The sequence below is a fragment of the Electrophorus electricus genome, unplaced genomic scaffold, assembly GCF_041902795.1.
Source record: "Electrophorus electricus isolate QZ-2024a unplaced genomic scaffold, ASM4190279v1 Scaffold449, whole genome shotgun sequence".
Lineage (NCBI taxonomy): Eukaryota > Metazoa > Chordata > Actinopteri > Gymnotiformes > Gymnotidae > Electrophorus > Electrophorus electricus.
In genome coordinates, this window is record NW_027658745.1 from 1 (window position 1) to 15,409 (window position 15,409).

At 50.9% G+C, this 15,409-nt stretch overlaps 1 protein-coding gene across 5 annotated transcripts; it reads left to right on the forward strand.

Annotated features, from left to right (window-relative positions):
* Nucleotides 1–103: 103 nt before the first annotated feature.
* LOC145656079 (DENN domain-containing protein 4B-like) lies at nucleotides 104–15,118 on the forward strand. 5 transcript variants are annotated; one of them, XM_081709495.1, is made up of 26 exons: nucleotides 104–194; nucleotides 559–728; nucleotides 952–1,193; nucleotides 1,729–1,795; nucleotides 2,314–2,372; nucleotides 2,650–2,794; nucleotides 3,125–3,300; nucleotides 3,399–3,499; nucleotides 3,651–3,866; nucleotides 4,171–4,316; nucleotides 4,496–4,629; nucleotides 4,798–4,912; nucleotides 6,211–6,417; nucleotides 6,853–6,981; nucleotides 7,129–7,273; nucleotides 7,365–7,505; nucleotides 8,316–8,535; nucleotides 8,929–9,205; nucleotides 9,328–9,432; nucleotides 9,621–9,796; nucleotides 10,515–10,674; nucleotides 10,772–11,011; nucleotides 11,142–11,241; nucleotides 11,462–11,627; nucleotides 11,873–11,931; nucleotides 12,104–15,118. In XM_081709495.1, exons 1-26 carry the CDS (start codon nucleotides 119–121, stop codon nucleotides 12,247–12,249), a joined length of 3,918 nt encoding a protein of 1,305 aa, XP_081565621.1. In that variant the 5' UTR covers nucleotides 104–118; the 3' UTR covers nucleotides 12,250–15,118. The 5 variants fall into 5 exon arrangements, with proteins under 5 accessions (XP_081565621.1, XP_081565622.1, XP_081565623.1 ...); XM_081709496.1 differs by having other exon boundaries at nucleotides 10,799–11,011; XM_081709497.1 differs by having other exon boundaries at nucleotides 7,404–7,505.
* The last annotated feature ends 291 nt before the right edge of the window (nucleotides 15,119–15,409 follow it).

The window sequence follows — 15,409 nt, forward strand, 5'->3', positions numbered from 1 at the left end:
TTCTGTTTCTCTTTCTACCTATTGCTGTTGCCTTTGCTTTTTCTGTGGTGTGTTCCTTCCTGTTAAAAAAAAACAAAACTTCACCCTAAGACTGTGTGTGTGTCTGTGTGTGTATGCTATGCAGTGGGGCCCAGCGCTGTATCTCTGCTACAAGCGGGCTGTGGCGAAGGCCAACGCGCTGGTCTACGAGGCAGGTGAGTGTCACTACAGAACCATAAACGGCTGCTCTGGCTCTCTGCTCCGGCGGGCAGAGCTCGCGTCTGCCTCCTGTCGGCCCTGGGTTCGAGTCCTGGGTGTCCGCTGCGGTCATGGTGGCAGCCCAGCAGTGCGCACGTGTTCCAGGTCAGGTGCCGCAGATGAGGAAGTGAGCCTGTATTATTGACAGAATCAGGAACGACGACTCCTATTCGTAGTAGCACGGGGTTTGGTTTTTCCCACCTGTGCTTTCAGGGGAAGTTTCTGAGGTCTTTGAGGGCAGGGGACCTCTTTTAGGTAGTGAGTGATCTGCTTGAGCGCTGTCTGTCTGTCTGTCTGTCTGTCTGTCTGTCTGACCTGCAGGTCTGATCAGCCGATACCCTGAAGAGGACCTGGAGTCGTTCCCACTGCCGGACTCTGTGCCGATCTTCTGCCTGCCCATGGGTGTAACTGTGGAGAGCTGGCCACTCGACACCAAGTACCAACTCCCTGTCTTCTCCACCTTTGTGCTCACCAGCGCCTCTGGAGACAAGGTGAGACGCCCCAGCCTCTCCTCTCCTCTCCTCCATTGCTCTCTTCCACCTGCCCCACCCCCACCCCGTCTTTATTCCAGTACCTTTGTTACCCCAAAAGCTCTCCTCTCGTCCAGCCCCGCATGCTCTGCTTTGCCCCATTCCCATCTTTCTCCCCACAGCCTGGGTGCGATCCACTTCATCTCTCTCTCTCTCTCTCTCTCTGACCCCCCCCCCCCCCCAGGTCTATGGCGCCGCCATCCAGTTCTACGAGCTGTACCCGCGCGAAGCGCTGTCCGACAGGCAGCGGGCGTGCCTGGGCTTGCTCAGCGTGGTGGACCGCCAGCCAATCCCCGGCCGCACCGTGCAGGTGAAGAAGAGCGTGTGTGTGCTCTCGCACTGGCCCTTCTTCACCGTCTTCCAGAAGTTCCTCACCTTCGTCTATCGCTACTCCATCTCCGGGCCCCACGTGCTGCCCATCGAAAAGTGAGTGTGGACCAGCTTTGACGACCAGGTGCCGTGCCTGCAAGAAAACTAGACGCTGCGTCCGGCACAGTTGCACTCGGGTCCCTGCACGCGGCATGTGAGCATAATGTAGTGATGGTGCAGACCCCTGCAGTACAGCCGGCACTCAGCTTTAATCTTAGGCTGCCATCACTTTCTCACTCATTCACCCACTCGCTCCCTCTCTCTCTCTCTCTCTCTCTCTCTCTCTCTCTCTCTCTCTCTCTCTCTCTCTCTGTCTCTCTCTCTCTCTCTCTCTCTCTCTGTCTCTCCCCCTCTCTCTCTCTCTCTCTGTCTCTGTCTCTGTCTCTGTCTCTCTCTCTCTCTCTCTCTCTCTCTCTCTCTCTCTCTCTCTCTCTCTCTCTGTCTCTCTCTCTGTCTCTCTCTCTCTCTCTCTCTCTCTCTCTGTCTCTCTCTCTCTCTCTGTCTCTCTCTCTGTCTCTGTCTCTCTCTCTCTCTCTGTCTCTCTCTCTGTCTCTCTCTCTCTCTCTCTCCCTCTCTCTCTCTCTGTCTGCAGGCATATCTCCAGCTTCATGCACAACGTACCTTTCCCCTCTCCCCAGCGCCCACGCATACTGGTCCAGGTGAGACACGCCGCACATCTCGCTAGGGGACCCGGCGCACGTGGTGTAATGCATGCGTCTGTGTGCTGGGAGCTGCTCGCTCACACGGCCCTGCCCATGCGCACTTAAGATATGCATGACACCGTATATTTGTATTAGCCGCAGTGTGCGTCTCTCTCGTCCTCGGATGCTTTGCGTCTCTCTTCGCTGCCCCGTGTTCCCGGAGCGATGCTGTAGGTGTGTGACTAATCCCCTCACTGCCTCCACAGGGCTCTGATGGGATTACTGCCCACGGTCCACACAGTGGAGTTACAGGGTAACAGGGAGTTCCAGGGTATAATCAGTACAACGCTGCCATACCCGCTGTGATCGTTACGGGTGATCTTAACGTATTTGGCTCTAATTGGAATCAGATCTGTCTGTTAGAGCCGAAGTGAATCGGTTGGCTTGTGTAATTGGGGAGGGAATCACGGCATGGCCGGGGTGAGCCGTTTCGATTCGCCGGCTGTGCGTTTTGAACTGTTCCCGACTCTCTGCAGCTGTCGCCGTACGACAACCTCCTGCTGTGCCAGCCGGTGTCCTCGCCGTTACCGCTGAGGTAAGCCCGCCACGCCCGCCTGAGGCCTACAGCGAGGCCGTCTGTGGGTTTGCTGGAGGTCTGGGCTGACGTCGACCTTTTCATTGTTGATTTGTTGATCAGTTCCGCTTTTAAACCTTCTCAGTCAAATCGGCGTTAAAAGTTTAATGCACTCTCTTGAGGGGGGGAAAAAAAGCAGCCATGTGCTCACGTGACCTCCCAAGGTGGTAGAGCTGCAGTAATGCACGCAAGCACGGCTGTGAGCGTTGCGTGAGCGCTGCATGTTCTGTGCCCACAGCGGTGCCAGCTTCGTGAAGCTGCTGCAGAACCTGGGAGCGGAGAGCGCGTGTGCCCTGCTGCTGGCCGTCCTCACCGAGCACAAGCTGCTGCTGCACTCCCTCCGGCCCGATGTGCTCACCTCGGTCAGCGAGGCGCTGGTGTCGGTCAGGAGCCTCCGTATCTCACACCACACACAGTCTCTCTCTCTCTCTCTCGCTCTCTCTCTCTCTCTCTCCCCTTCCCCCACATGGTTTGGTATGAACCGAAACTGGGCTGCTATAACAGTTGCTCTTCTACGTAGTAAGGTGTGTGTGTGTGTGTGTGTGAGAGAGAGATAATGTTACTTTACACCGCACTGTTTTGGCATGTCTCAGTTGGCCTTGGAGTTTTGTTCTGGCTCGTTCGGTGATTCCTGCAGAATCGATTCGCTGTCTTCTCTTCCCTTTCCAAAGCATCTCCTCTCCCTGTGCAACCCCACCTCCCAATCCCCCCAGATGACGTTTCCTTTGCGTTGGCACTGCCCGTATATCCCGCTCTGCCCGCTGCGCTTGGCTGACGTCCTGTGTGCCCCTATGCCCTTCATCGTGGGCGTTCATTCCAGCTACTTTGACCTGTATGACCCACCCTCAGACGTGGTGTGCGTGGACCTCGACACCAATACCATTTTCCAGTGAGTTCTGCCGCGGGAACCGACTGCGGCACATCAACACTAAATCACACGCGCTGCTTCTCATGCAAACAACCCGGCTAACGCACACATTCCATTAGCTCCGAAGACAAGAAGCCCTTGTCATGGAGGTCTCTGCCCAGGAAATATGGGAAAATCCTGCTCAACTCCCTTACAAACCTGCACAAGACTTTGGAGAAATGTGAGTGTGAAGACACCTACAAATCCACACTATGGGATGGATAACTCTTAATTGTCCAGTGGCTTCAACCTTTCCCTCTCTCTCTCTCTCTCTCTCTCTCTCTCTCTCTCTCTCTCTCTCTCTGTCTCTCTCTCTCTCTGTCTCTCTCCAGTCTGCACCCCTGGTGAGGAGGAGGCAACCCTGGAGTTCTTGCTGACGGACTACGACCTGATCTACGGCCGTCAGAAGCAGCTGGAGCTGGAGATCCGAGAAGCCTTCCTGCGCTTCATGAGCTGCCTGCTGAGAGGCTACCGCTCCTTCCTCCTGCCCATCACGCAGGCGCCCTCTGACCGAACCACTGACTGCAGCTCCCTCTTCAACCTGCAGGGTGCGCTCCTCCGCCGGCAGCCGTGTTTCTGCGCGCCCACCTGTAAACGTCAGACTGGGCACAGCAAAGTTTAGCGTGCTTGCCGCGCCCAGTTAAACTCTCCGGTCCGGTAACTGGGCTGGCTCAGGTCGGTAAAATCGCAGGGCTGCCCGGACGCGAGATACAGACGCGTCCTCCGTTCGGCTAACGCGTTCCCCCGTGAGTCGGCGGTCCGCCAGCGTCCTGTAAAATGCCTCGCACGAGGAACCTGCATGGACAGGCCCCCCGAGCTGATGTGCTCTCCTGCGCCATGTTCTGTCCTCAGGCTTCCTGAAGTCTCGAGAGCGCACGCAGCAGAGGTTTTACTCGCAGCTCACCAAGACTCAGATGTTCACGCAGTTCATAGAGGAGTGCTCCTTCGTCAGCGACAGACATGCCTGCCTTGAGTTCTTCGACGAATGTGTTCAGAAGGTCTGAGCGCTACCTGGATTTGATCGTTTCAAATATCTCGTTGTTTTCTGGTTGTTTTCTGCAACTTAAGCATTCTTGTATAATTGGAGCAGTATGTCTCCCTGTACTTGTTTTTACTCCCTTCTTTCTCTCTCTCTCTCTCTCTCTCTCTCTCTCTCCCCCCTCCTTCCCCTGTGTAGGTGGATGTGGAGAAGCCAGAGGAAGTAAGGTTGATAGATCTGGATGAGGCACACAGCGGGGAGCACACGGTGTTTATAATGCCCCCAGAGGAACCTCAGGAAGCTGATGGCTCAGAGTGTCCTGCGCTCTACAGGTGACCTCTGCTCCACACTCACACACAAGCTTGCTGTCTCCAGCTGGGCTTTACACACACTTAGAATTCCTTAATACATCCTGTGTTATTGTGTGTGTGTGTGTGTGTGTGTGTGTGTGTGTGTGTGTGTGTGTGTGTGTGTGTGTGTGTGTGCGCGTGTGTGAGAAGTTATGAGACATTTCCTATACTGCAGCCCGAGTTGTTTGACCGTCCCCAGGACCAGCTCCGCACTCCTGCCAAAGGAAGTGCTCCCAGTAGTCCTGCCCCTCGTCGCACCAAACAGGTACGTCTCACTGAACCCACAGCCAATCATATGTTTCCTTTACTGCAAATATGTAGATATTAGGACAGACCTGAGCAATGTGAATATATGATTTATTCCCTCATTGTTATTATATTTTTCTACACTTGGCTTTTATGTAATGCTTTTCATGAAATATGACCAATTGGAATATCACATGCCTCAACCCTCTTTAGAAGCACGATGCCTTCAGGTCTGTGAAATGGTAAAAGAGAAACTTCTTGGCATGCTGGCATAGAGAATCAGTAAAGCGCTGGATGCTAATAGATCATTTCTTACCAAGGCACTCTTGCATACTGTACTCAGAATGTGTAATTGCAGAACAGATAAAGGTACCCATGCATAAACGTCATTGCCTTCAAGGTACATTTAGGTACATTTCTGGCCAACAGGTGACCATCAAAGCAAGCAAATGTAACTTAATAATAAGAAATGCAAAACAAAAGAGAAATCACACAGGAAACAAAATCATATGCAACATACAGCACAGACTCAAACTCAGAATATGTGGTGTATGCCTTAATATGTCCATGTGGTTGTTTTGGTCTTCTCTTGGTTTTTCCATAAAAGAGTGATTTGCAGAGCATAAATATGCAGTTTGTACAAATTTGGACAATCTTACAAGGAAACATTAAATAGCCAGACATCAGAGAAATCCTTTGTTTTTTAAGAGTGCAAGGTCTAGTTAGATATATTGTACAGAATAAAATCTGCGGATGTGATGCATTGAAGCTCTTACTCAAACATGAAACTTTCAGCTCTTTGCCCTGAATGAGGAAGTAGACTTGGGGCCTTTTTTTTTTTTTTTTTTTTTTTTTGTTAGCCATTTTTACATTTATGCTGTATTCCGTATTTGACCTTTTTGTGTGTGTGTGATGTCTGAAGTGAGCTTCTAGTCTGACGATGATTCTTGCATCTAGTCAGAATGTTCCTTTATGCTCTGTGCTGGATTGTAATCAGATTTGTGTATTTGTATGATGATACTAGACAGCATAACTGCTGTGCCTGTTTAATATGTTTAATCCACATTCTTGTCTCATAACTAATAAAACTGACACCATCAGTCAGCTTTCTTATTGTAGTTTCATCTTTGATATCATTAATTACCGATATGGATTTACCTGTATATCTGGGAAGCCCACACACACCCCAAAGGACCTTCTCTCACCAGACTTTGCTTCAAACAGTGACCTGTTATCTGGGCCTGATCCTGAAGCCATCCTCCATACTTGGAGCCATATATCACAGCGTCTGCTTTTTTGTCTTCCGCCACGCCGCAGGAGATCAAGCTGGCCCAGAAACGGGCGCAGAAGTACTCGGCAGTGCCGGACATGTGGTCCAAGTGTCTTCTGGGCCACTGCTACGGCCTGTGGTTCATCTACCTGCCCACGTTCGTGCGGGCGGAGAGCGCCAAGGTGCGCGCGCTGCACGCGGCCTACGAGGTGCTGAAGCACATGGAAACGCGCAAGGTGGTGCTGCCAGACGAGGTAAGGCTTTGTCGTCGCCGCTGGCCGGGAGTCTGGTCTCCTTATCCGGATGTGCATGGCGCACCCTTTATCGTGTCTCCTGGAGAGCGGAGAGAAGACGCGCAGGGTCTAGCCCCTTGAACTTTCTGCTTCCCGCAGATGTGTTTTCTACAGCGGCCTGGCACGTACCGCCGCAGAGGTCGGCCTCGCGGGCCGCGGTGTTTGTTTCAGAAATTGATGGATTCCATGCGAACAAAACGGCACGCTAACTTGGCAGATGGCCGGGCGGTCGGAATTATAGTTGGAATGGTTTAATTATTCGTCTCCAGCTTTGTCCCCATACTCTGCGGGGTTCGGTCACGCCCTAGCTGCATAACGGTTATTCAGTCGCCTATCTGTGCGCGCGTGTATTTGTGAAGTGATTTCCGTCGGGTAATTTGACTCCGTGCACCGTAGGTGTGCTACCGCATCCTGATGCAGTTGTGCGGGCAGTACGGGCAGCCTGTACTGGCGGTCAGGGTCCTGCTGGAGATGAAGAAAGCAGGGATCACTCCCAACACCATCACGTATGGATACTACAACAAGGTCAGTCCACCCCACAGGGACGGGTCCCTCTGACGGCCCGCCGCTCAGACTCTTACAAAGACTTGCGAGTCATCTCCGCACCACCCCCACCCCCTGTCCGTTCGGAGCCGTCACGCCCCATGCTTCTTCGCTTCCTCTCGCCCGCAGGCCGTGCTGGAGAGCAAGTGGCCGTCCACTAATCAGGGGGGCCGTCTTCGCTGGGCTAAGCTTCGCAACGTCCTCTTGGCGGTGGCGCAGTTCAGACAGCCCATCAAACACCGACAGAAGAGCGGCTCCGTCAGCTCCAGGCGAGGTTTGTGCGCCCCGAGCTCGTCGGCCGTCGCGGAGCGTCGCATGCACGTCCGTGGTCGCTGCTGAGCGTTTGACAGCTGTTTAAATTGTAGGTGACTACAACTCCAATCTCCGCCCCCACTCCACTCTAGTTCGTCAAACCAGCTGGAGCGGTTTGAGTGAAAGCTCAAGCCACGAATCACTGACTGGTCCCTTCATTAAAAGCAACAGTCTCAGCAGTATGCAAGTTGACAGTAAGCAACAGCCAAAGAATTATTGTCTTATCATCTTTATTGCTTTCTGTAAAGTCAAACGTTAATTATGAATGTGACTACCAAAGACGGTTCCAAGCACAGCAGATGCTCTTACTGATCTCTCCCAGAATTCTTAAATCCACAGTTATGTAAATGGAATTCTGTTTCATTCCTTCTGACTGGTGGAGGAACAGGACTCTTCTAGGATGAAAACTATGGTTAGCTCTCAGTAGGACTGCTGATCTTTGTAGCATGGTAGAATGCTCCAGTGTCCTCAGCCCAGCAGGTGTAGGAGAGTGCCGTGAGGCGTCAGGCAGCTGTCCAAGACTGAGAATGTCCCAGTGTAGCTTTAGTGAAGGATGTACATCTGTATGGTCCAAAATGCCATAAAGGAAAGCTTATGATTCTCTGTCAAGCATAAGCCTGACAGATGAAAGGATCCAAGAGTGCAAGATCCATGGATCCTCCTTGTTCAGCGACATACTGAAACACTTCATAATTAAATAAAAAAGACTTTGTGTCTTTTAACCTTATTAGAGGAACTGCAGCCTGCACTTAGTAAATGCTCTCAGAGGAGAGACAGAGAGCTTGACCGGTCTACTGAAAAGTATCAGAAAAGTGTCAGACAGCGAGAGGAGCCTGTCTGTGTGACAGGTCTTAGGTGAACTCACACATATGTAGTGCAGATGCATCGAGAGCATCTACTGTGTCCAGCACAGTCACAGGTGGTCTGTAAGGATTCAATAGAACTCAACACTAAGCGATGTACTGTTTATTCTTGTGTACTTGTCTGCTTGCTGTTTTGTTCAGAGTCCAAGTTATCTAGGCAAGCCATTGTCCAGAGTGCAAGCAAGAATGGCACTGCCTCTCGCAAGCCTCCTGTCAACCCTCGGGACGCTGCCTCCTCTCTACTGCCCCCTACTGACCGTGTCCTGGTGCAGCGCAGTGAGGTCTGCCTGTCCAACTTTTACAAGGAGTTCTCCGAGCAAGAGACCGACTGCAGATGCCAGCATGCCGAAAGGGACGGCAGGTACGCTCAGATCAGGAGGTCACAGTAGCTTTACTGGTGTTCGGTGTGATGAGAAATTTCATAGTTCGTTCTCGAAGCTCTTTTTAAAACTATTGTTATTAATTCCACACTGGAAATAATAAAAGAAAAATGACGAAAAAAAATGCAAAACATCAGAGAAAATAAAATGATATGCAACGTGCAGCACAGATTTAAATGCAGCCGTGGTGAGGGAGTCATTCAAAGTAAAATGCATCTGAAAACACAAACAGAATATAAACTCAGAATATGTTGGTGTGTCCATTAATATGTCCATGCGGTTGTTTTTTGGAAAAACCAAGGGAAGAATAAAAGTGATTTGCCGAGCGCGAGTATGCAATTCCTGCTCCGTTCCAACCCCCTTATCACCACCAGGCCTGTGGAACTGCGGGAGACTCTGAACCGGAAGGTGGTGGACGAGAACTACAACAATGTTTCATCTCCGAGCCGTGGGCTCGCCGGTAAACTGCAGCAGCTGCTCACGCCCACGCGTCACCGGGCCTCCGCGCGGCGGGCTGCCAGCATGGATGACCGCCGGCCCGGCGCTAACGGCCCCTCGCGCAAAACGTCGGAACAGAGGTCGTCGCGCAAAGTGCAGGTGGCCGAGAGCCTGTTGAAGGCCAAAGAGCGCCTGTACAACGCCACCTCAGAGGTGAGGAGCAGGCAGCATCCACGTGGGGCTGTGTGCTTTAGGCAAAACGACATGCCCTGCGGGATCTTTAAAAACCAACCAGGTTAGGCTAAATCATGGTCTCGTTCTGTTTCTTTCTCCAGAGCTCCTTGTCGGTAGGGAGTGACGTCGATCTTGCAGATCCTCCAAGCTCTGCTTTTTCACTCAGGAAGTCATGGGATTCTGCACAGGAAGGGGTGGGGCTTGAGGTAATCTATTTTTTAAGAAGTGCCTACGTCTTTTATGCAGATCTTCCCTTTTTTCTCTGCCAAGATCTTTTCTGGCTTGTTTTCTTCATGTTGCGTCATGAACTCTTGTAACATTCATGTCACTAGAAGTCAAAGTGCTAGAATCCTCCAGTGGGACTGCTCGAGTTTCTGATGATGCGACTCTGCAGGTGTTGATGTCCAGTTGCACGCTGTGCCGGAGCTGTAACACTCTGGTGTACGATGAGGAGATCATGGCCGGCTGGACGTCAGACGACTCCAATCTCAACTCCACCTGCCCGTTCTGCTCAGCCAGCTTTGTGCCTCTGCTCAACGCTGAGATCTGCGACTTAGGGCCTGTGAGCAGGTGACGTTTCCCACGCACACAGTCACCACTGCAGAACTGGCATCGCTTCAGAATACGAAAAGTGACAAATGGATTGATTGCTTTATTGGTAGAGACTATCATGTCAGACAAACATACATACATAATTTCCTTACATACCAGTGCTCCAGTTAGTCAGGACCAAGCTGAAAGTCTTACTGTCTCTAGTTGTGACATGTTCATATGGTTTGAGTTTGGCTACTCTAGTAACATGGGGCTGACACTAAACGTAATATCCCAATAGAATGGAATGTTCAAATTCTTCATAAAACTTAAACTGCTTAGTTTGTTGGTCGTCTTCGCCTTTGTGGTCAAATAAACTTTTTATTTTGTAATGTTCGGTTTCAGTTCGTCATCTCTATTATAGCAGCTTGTGCATTTTTCCATCAAAATTAGGTCAGCACCCTGTAAGCAGCAGGGAGGTTGTTGATGACCGTAATGCACCAGTATCGGGTGCATCATTTGAAAACTTGGTTGGCCCAGTGATAGGAAAACATGGCACAACATTCAGCATTCAGGTTAAGACCCGAAGACAAAACTTCGAACAGGCTGATACAGCTGAGGGTCAGACTAAAACTGAGCCAGAGAATGAAAAGCATGGGGTCTGGAGCATTTGTTCTAAAGCTACTGCTGAGAGCAAGCTCTTCTGAGCTCATTGGATCCCTGTGTCTGTGTGGACATCCTCCTTTCCTGTATGCAGCCTTGAACGCAGTAACTGGAACATGGAGGATGAGGTGGAGAGTGCAATGAGGCCCCCTGGTGGTCAAGATGGCTTCTCGCAGCACTTGTATAATGGTGGGATTGAGCACGACTCCTGTTCAGAGACCAGCACATACTCCGAGAACAGCAGCAATACCTTAGTAAGACTTTACCAGCTTCTCTGCTGTAGACAGTTTTTTGTTTTTTTTTCTTGTTTGTTTTTGTTTTGATCGACTCTGTGATTGTGTGTGTGTACAGAGCTCATCTTTGGGTGGCACTCCTCAGGTGACTGTGGCATACCTGAGCCCTCTGGTGCTGCGTAAGGAGCTGGAGAGTCTGCTGGAGAATGAGGGAGAGGGTGTTCTCTCTCAGGTCCAGCTGGTGGACAGCCACTCCATCCTCTTCTGGAACCTGGTGTGGTATTTCACCCGCCTTGGCCTTCCCAGTAACCTGCTGCAACTGGTGCGCGCATCGCCGCTGGCGGCACAGTTCTCACAGGTACAGGACACACGCCTACACACACTGACTGTTAGACAGATCTTAGTCCACAAGACAATGTAAGTATCATTACAAAATATATTGTGATGTTGTAACATATAGATGTGGTGTGTGTGTGTGTGTGTGTCAGAGTTCAGAGAGCACTTCAGTAAGAGTGAGGTTACTGTGGGACACTTTGATGCCTGATACAGATCAGTGGCCCCCTCTCTACATGCTCTGGAGAATCCACAGTGAGTGCATTCCTGCTCATGCAGACTCACTATACCGTGAACCTCCACCAGGGTTCTCCACGTGGAATTTAATATGTCAAATGTCCTTCAAGAATGTGTCATAAAACTCAATTCACAATTATTCATTAAAGTGTCAGCTAAGCTGCTCAATAGAATGAGGTTCATGTGAAGATGACCGTGACACTTTCTTAGACCAGCTGCTCCTGTGACCCCCCTCCAGGTGGCGTGCCAATGCGTAACTACAGCTGGCGTAGGCACAACCACCCCTTCACCCTGAGCTTCCTGGAGGAAGTCCTGCGCTGTGTGGGCATGAACGAGGTACACAAGGCTGTCACGCTGTTCTTGGACACTGTCGCCAAGCAAGCTGGCACCCCCCGGGTGCAGAGGTGAGGAACAGTGCTTGCTGCTGCAGGGTGTTGTCTGCTAAGCAGGCAGGAAGTTGGCTCATGTGTGCGTTGAGGTCAGTCAGAGAGTGGAACGTAAATGTGATGATTTAAAGGTTCAGCTTGCTGGAATGATTCACAATGCACTGCGCAGTTTTGGTACTGAATATTAATAGCATTATAGCCAGGACCTTCACACCTGTTCAGACACATAACGGGCACCATTTGGCTTTTCTTTCTTGTCATAGGAGTTTGTACAGGGAATTTCTTTTTCTCACTCTTGCTGCTATGGGCAAAGACCACGTTGGTAGGTACCAGTGCTGCACATGGAATCATTTCTGTACATAATTCTAGCCGTTTTTGTTTGTGTGTGTGTGTGCGCGTGTGCGCGTGTGTGTGTGTGCGCGTGTGTGTGCGTGTGTGTGTGTGTGTAATGCTTACTGGTGTTTCTGTGTGTGTGTGTTCCCCTTGCTCCCTAGCTGCTTTTGATAAGAAGTATAAGGCAGCCTATACGCGGCTGAGTGGCTCTCTGGGCCGTGACGAGCTGAGGAGGCAGAGGGCTCACCCGCCCAGCCCCAAAGCCGTGGACTGCAGACGCTGCTTCCTGTTGCCCCTGGAGTGCTGAGGCACACGCCTGCGCACGCAAGCGCCGTCTCGCGCCGCGCTCAGCCGGCCTCTGCTCCCACTCAGCGACCGACTCGGACTGTTCTCCTGTGAACATCAACACCTCCACCTCCCCACCCAAACACACACACACACACACACGCGCTCCTAAGTGGTCCTTTATTTCATGAACAACCGCAGGGCAGTGGTTCTGCACAGTGGTTCTAAAGCCCTTTATCTCCTCCGCCTCTGCAGCATGGTGGCTTGGTACGTACAGAACACTTTGGGAGCTGCTCAACTTGTTGCCGGTTACGTCGCCCCTTGTGTGCTTTTCCCACTGCAGGGAGAGCTGCTGTTTTCCCAGCTCTTGTCTTCTGTGTTGTTGTTTTGCTTTTGTATTTATTATTGGGGTTTTTTTGTTGTTGTTGTGGAGGTTTTTTGTTTGTTTGTTTTTTTGCAGTAGAACTTATGAATAATGTAAAATGCTTTTAGTTTTCCCAGCCTCAGTTAGCGCACCGATTGGATACAGCAGAGTATACAGTGGACTTGGATAAGGCACAGAGCTCTTGTGCTTCAGGAGCTGCTAAACTTTTTTGAAATGACACAGCGTTGCCGGTCCCACGCACCCGTGTCTTTTCCTTGCTCAGCCTGGCAGTACTCGTGTGCCCACGACGCTCGCATGTCTGCTTCACCGCGATTCCCATCTATGCATTACGTCAACGTGGGTGGAGCCGAACCTGCTGTCTGTGCTTCACAGGCAAGGCCTCTCTGCCCTCCTGCTCCGTGCGAGGGCGTTAGCCGCGCGTCCTGAAGTCCTGATGCGTGTGCCTCCCCACTCTCTGCTGGCTCCTGGAGCGTCCCTGCGTAAGCGCTCATCAGATCTTCTTGGCTGAAGACCCGGGGAGCAGGGCAGTTCCGTGCATGTGCGGATGAGCCTGTGGGAGGGAGGGGGAGAGAGGGAGAGGCTGGTAGAGAACATGAGGAGATGTGGGACCATGCGGGGGCCCCCTGCAAACACTGGCCTGTTGCTGCCTGCCACTGAAGAAGAGGAGAGGCTGTCTGGAGGGGGCCCAGGGAGACGGCGGGACCCCGAGGACGGGGGCGGACAACCCAGGGCCAAGAGCTGAGCCTGGGCACGGCGGGGGGACGCAGGACCAGCAGGGCCCTCTCTTCTACTGTTACGATGGGCCTCCCTTCTCTTTGAATTCTCCTAGTTTTTCCATCTGGTTCGTTTTTACCGTTTTACTTGCGCTGGAGACCTGACGAGGTCAACACCTGTCGCTCAGTGCTCAGCCACCCAAATGGCAACTGGGAGAATCCCAGCGTGTGATCATTGTTATACTCTTGCTGGCATCTAAAAGGCAGTTGAAGTTGTAGGTGTGTTTGTGTGTGTCCTTAGCTTGTACTGCCCGTTAGGAGGCACCTCTGCTGTAGTAAGATGCGTATACACCCACCCCCCACCCCCGGCACTGTGAGCGACTGTGAGTTTCATTACTGTGGCCTCACGCATGCTGCGCGCACACACATGCACACTTCACCTCCACACTGTTCCAGCTGCCAGGCGTTGCGTTCATGGATTCTCACACAATCTGATCAATGGTTAAGTCCATACAGCACAGCACGTTCCAACTCCTGCTCTGTCACTGACAGAACCTGCTCTGTGGAAGACAAAGGTCAGAGGTCTGGGCTTGCGCCATGACCTGCGGCCCACGCGGGCTTCGCTTCTGCCGTTAAGTGCTCGGCGCAGGTGTGGGCAGCGGCTTCGGCCAGGTGGCGCTCTTCCCCCTCTGACGCCCGCAGCATAGCTTGCGTCCACCTACCCAATGTTCTCTTCCAACGCGGCAGTCCTGGGAGGACACAGCTTAGCGGAACGTAGGCTGGGTCATGGTGCCATCGTCTCTTCATCGGTATGTAAAGGTCACCTCCGTGGCTGAAAGCTGCAGTCTCATGTCTCAGATGAGCCTTCGGTAACTGGCCCCAGAACAGCACCACGGCCCAAGGCCTGTCTGAAGCCTTTTCCAGTGGCCGTACGTCCTGATCGCTGGGCAGCGCTCCACAAATAGGAATGTATCCGGACGGGCTGTCGCACTACGCAGCTCATTTCCGTGGCCTGGACCGTGCCATTTCACCCCACTCTGTAAACGAATGTTGTAATTGTTCTGTTTCTTTAAGCAACCTGTTTTGTTTAGGCATCATATTCAGATATTTCTATATATCAAATAGGCCTGTGTGTAAAGTGACAGGGTATGCTAATGGCATATTCTGTATGTTGGAAGTGTACAGGGCTGGTGACCTTGCATAACAGGGCGATGATGTGCATCTCGTATTCAGCAGTTCTGTTTTAGGTTTGTGAAAGACTCTTTAGTTGTCTGCTCCTCTGAGTGTGTGAAAAAAGGGGGGGGGGGGGCGAGCAGAAAAAAAGCTGTGATGTATAGAAACATAAACATTTCACCATACCAGAATGCAACAGTCATAGTGGCTACTACGTTGTGTGATGTTTAGTCTTAACTTTTAGGAGAAAAATCTGAAAAGGCACTGATCTGTTTGTTTTGAATTAGCTTCAAATTAAGGAGAGAACATCTGGAAAAAGTAGTATCTTATTCCTGGCCCAGATTGCACTGGATTTCTTTGGACTTTGATCTGCAAGGTTTACTGACCAGCAGGGGACAGAATGCCGAAGGGAGTTGTAATGAAGGTCCGGAATGATGCTTTCATTGTATTTTAATGCATCAGAATTAGGATTATTTTTATTTTTTAAAAGTTTAAATGGAAAAAAAAAAATTACAAAGCTATATTTAAGCTGTATTGTTTGCTGTAGTAATTTATATAGATGTGATTCTGTTGTGAATGTTGTTTTTAATAAAAAAACACACCACTGGATTTCAGGTTAATTCATGGTTGTGATGGACTACTGTGTAATTGTTTTGTGTATGAGAGATCTATTATAAAGCTTAGCTTGAAGCCTTTGTAGTTATTCAGTATAATTGCGTCCAGTGTTTCAGTGTGGACTTGATGCGCTATGCCAGTAGTGTACCAGTACATAAGTGCTGAAGTACCCCCACAAACACACACACACACGCATTAATTTTAGCATGAATAAATCAATCAAGCAATCAATCTGCAGTTTTCATACACAGGCACTGCAACAGTGATATATTTTTCATAACCCATGCTGCAACATA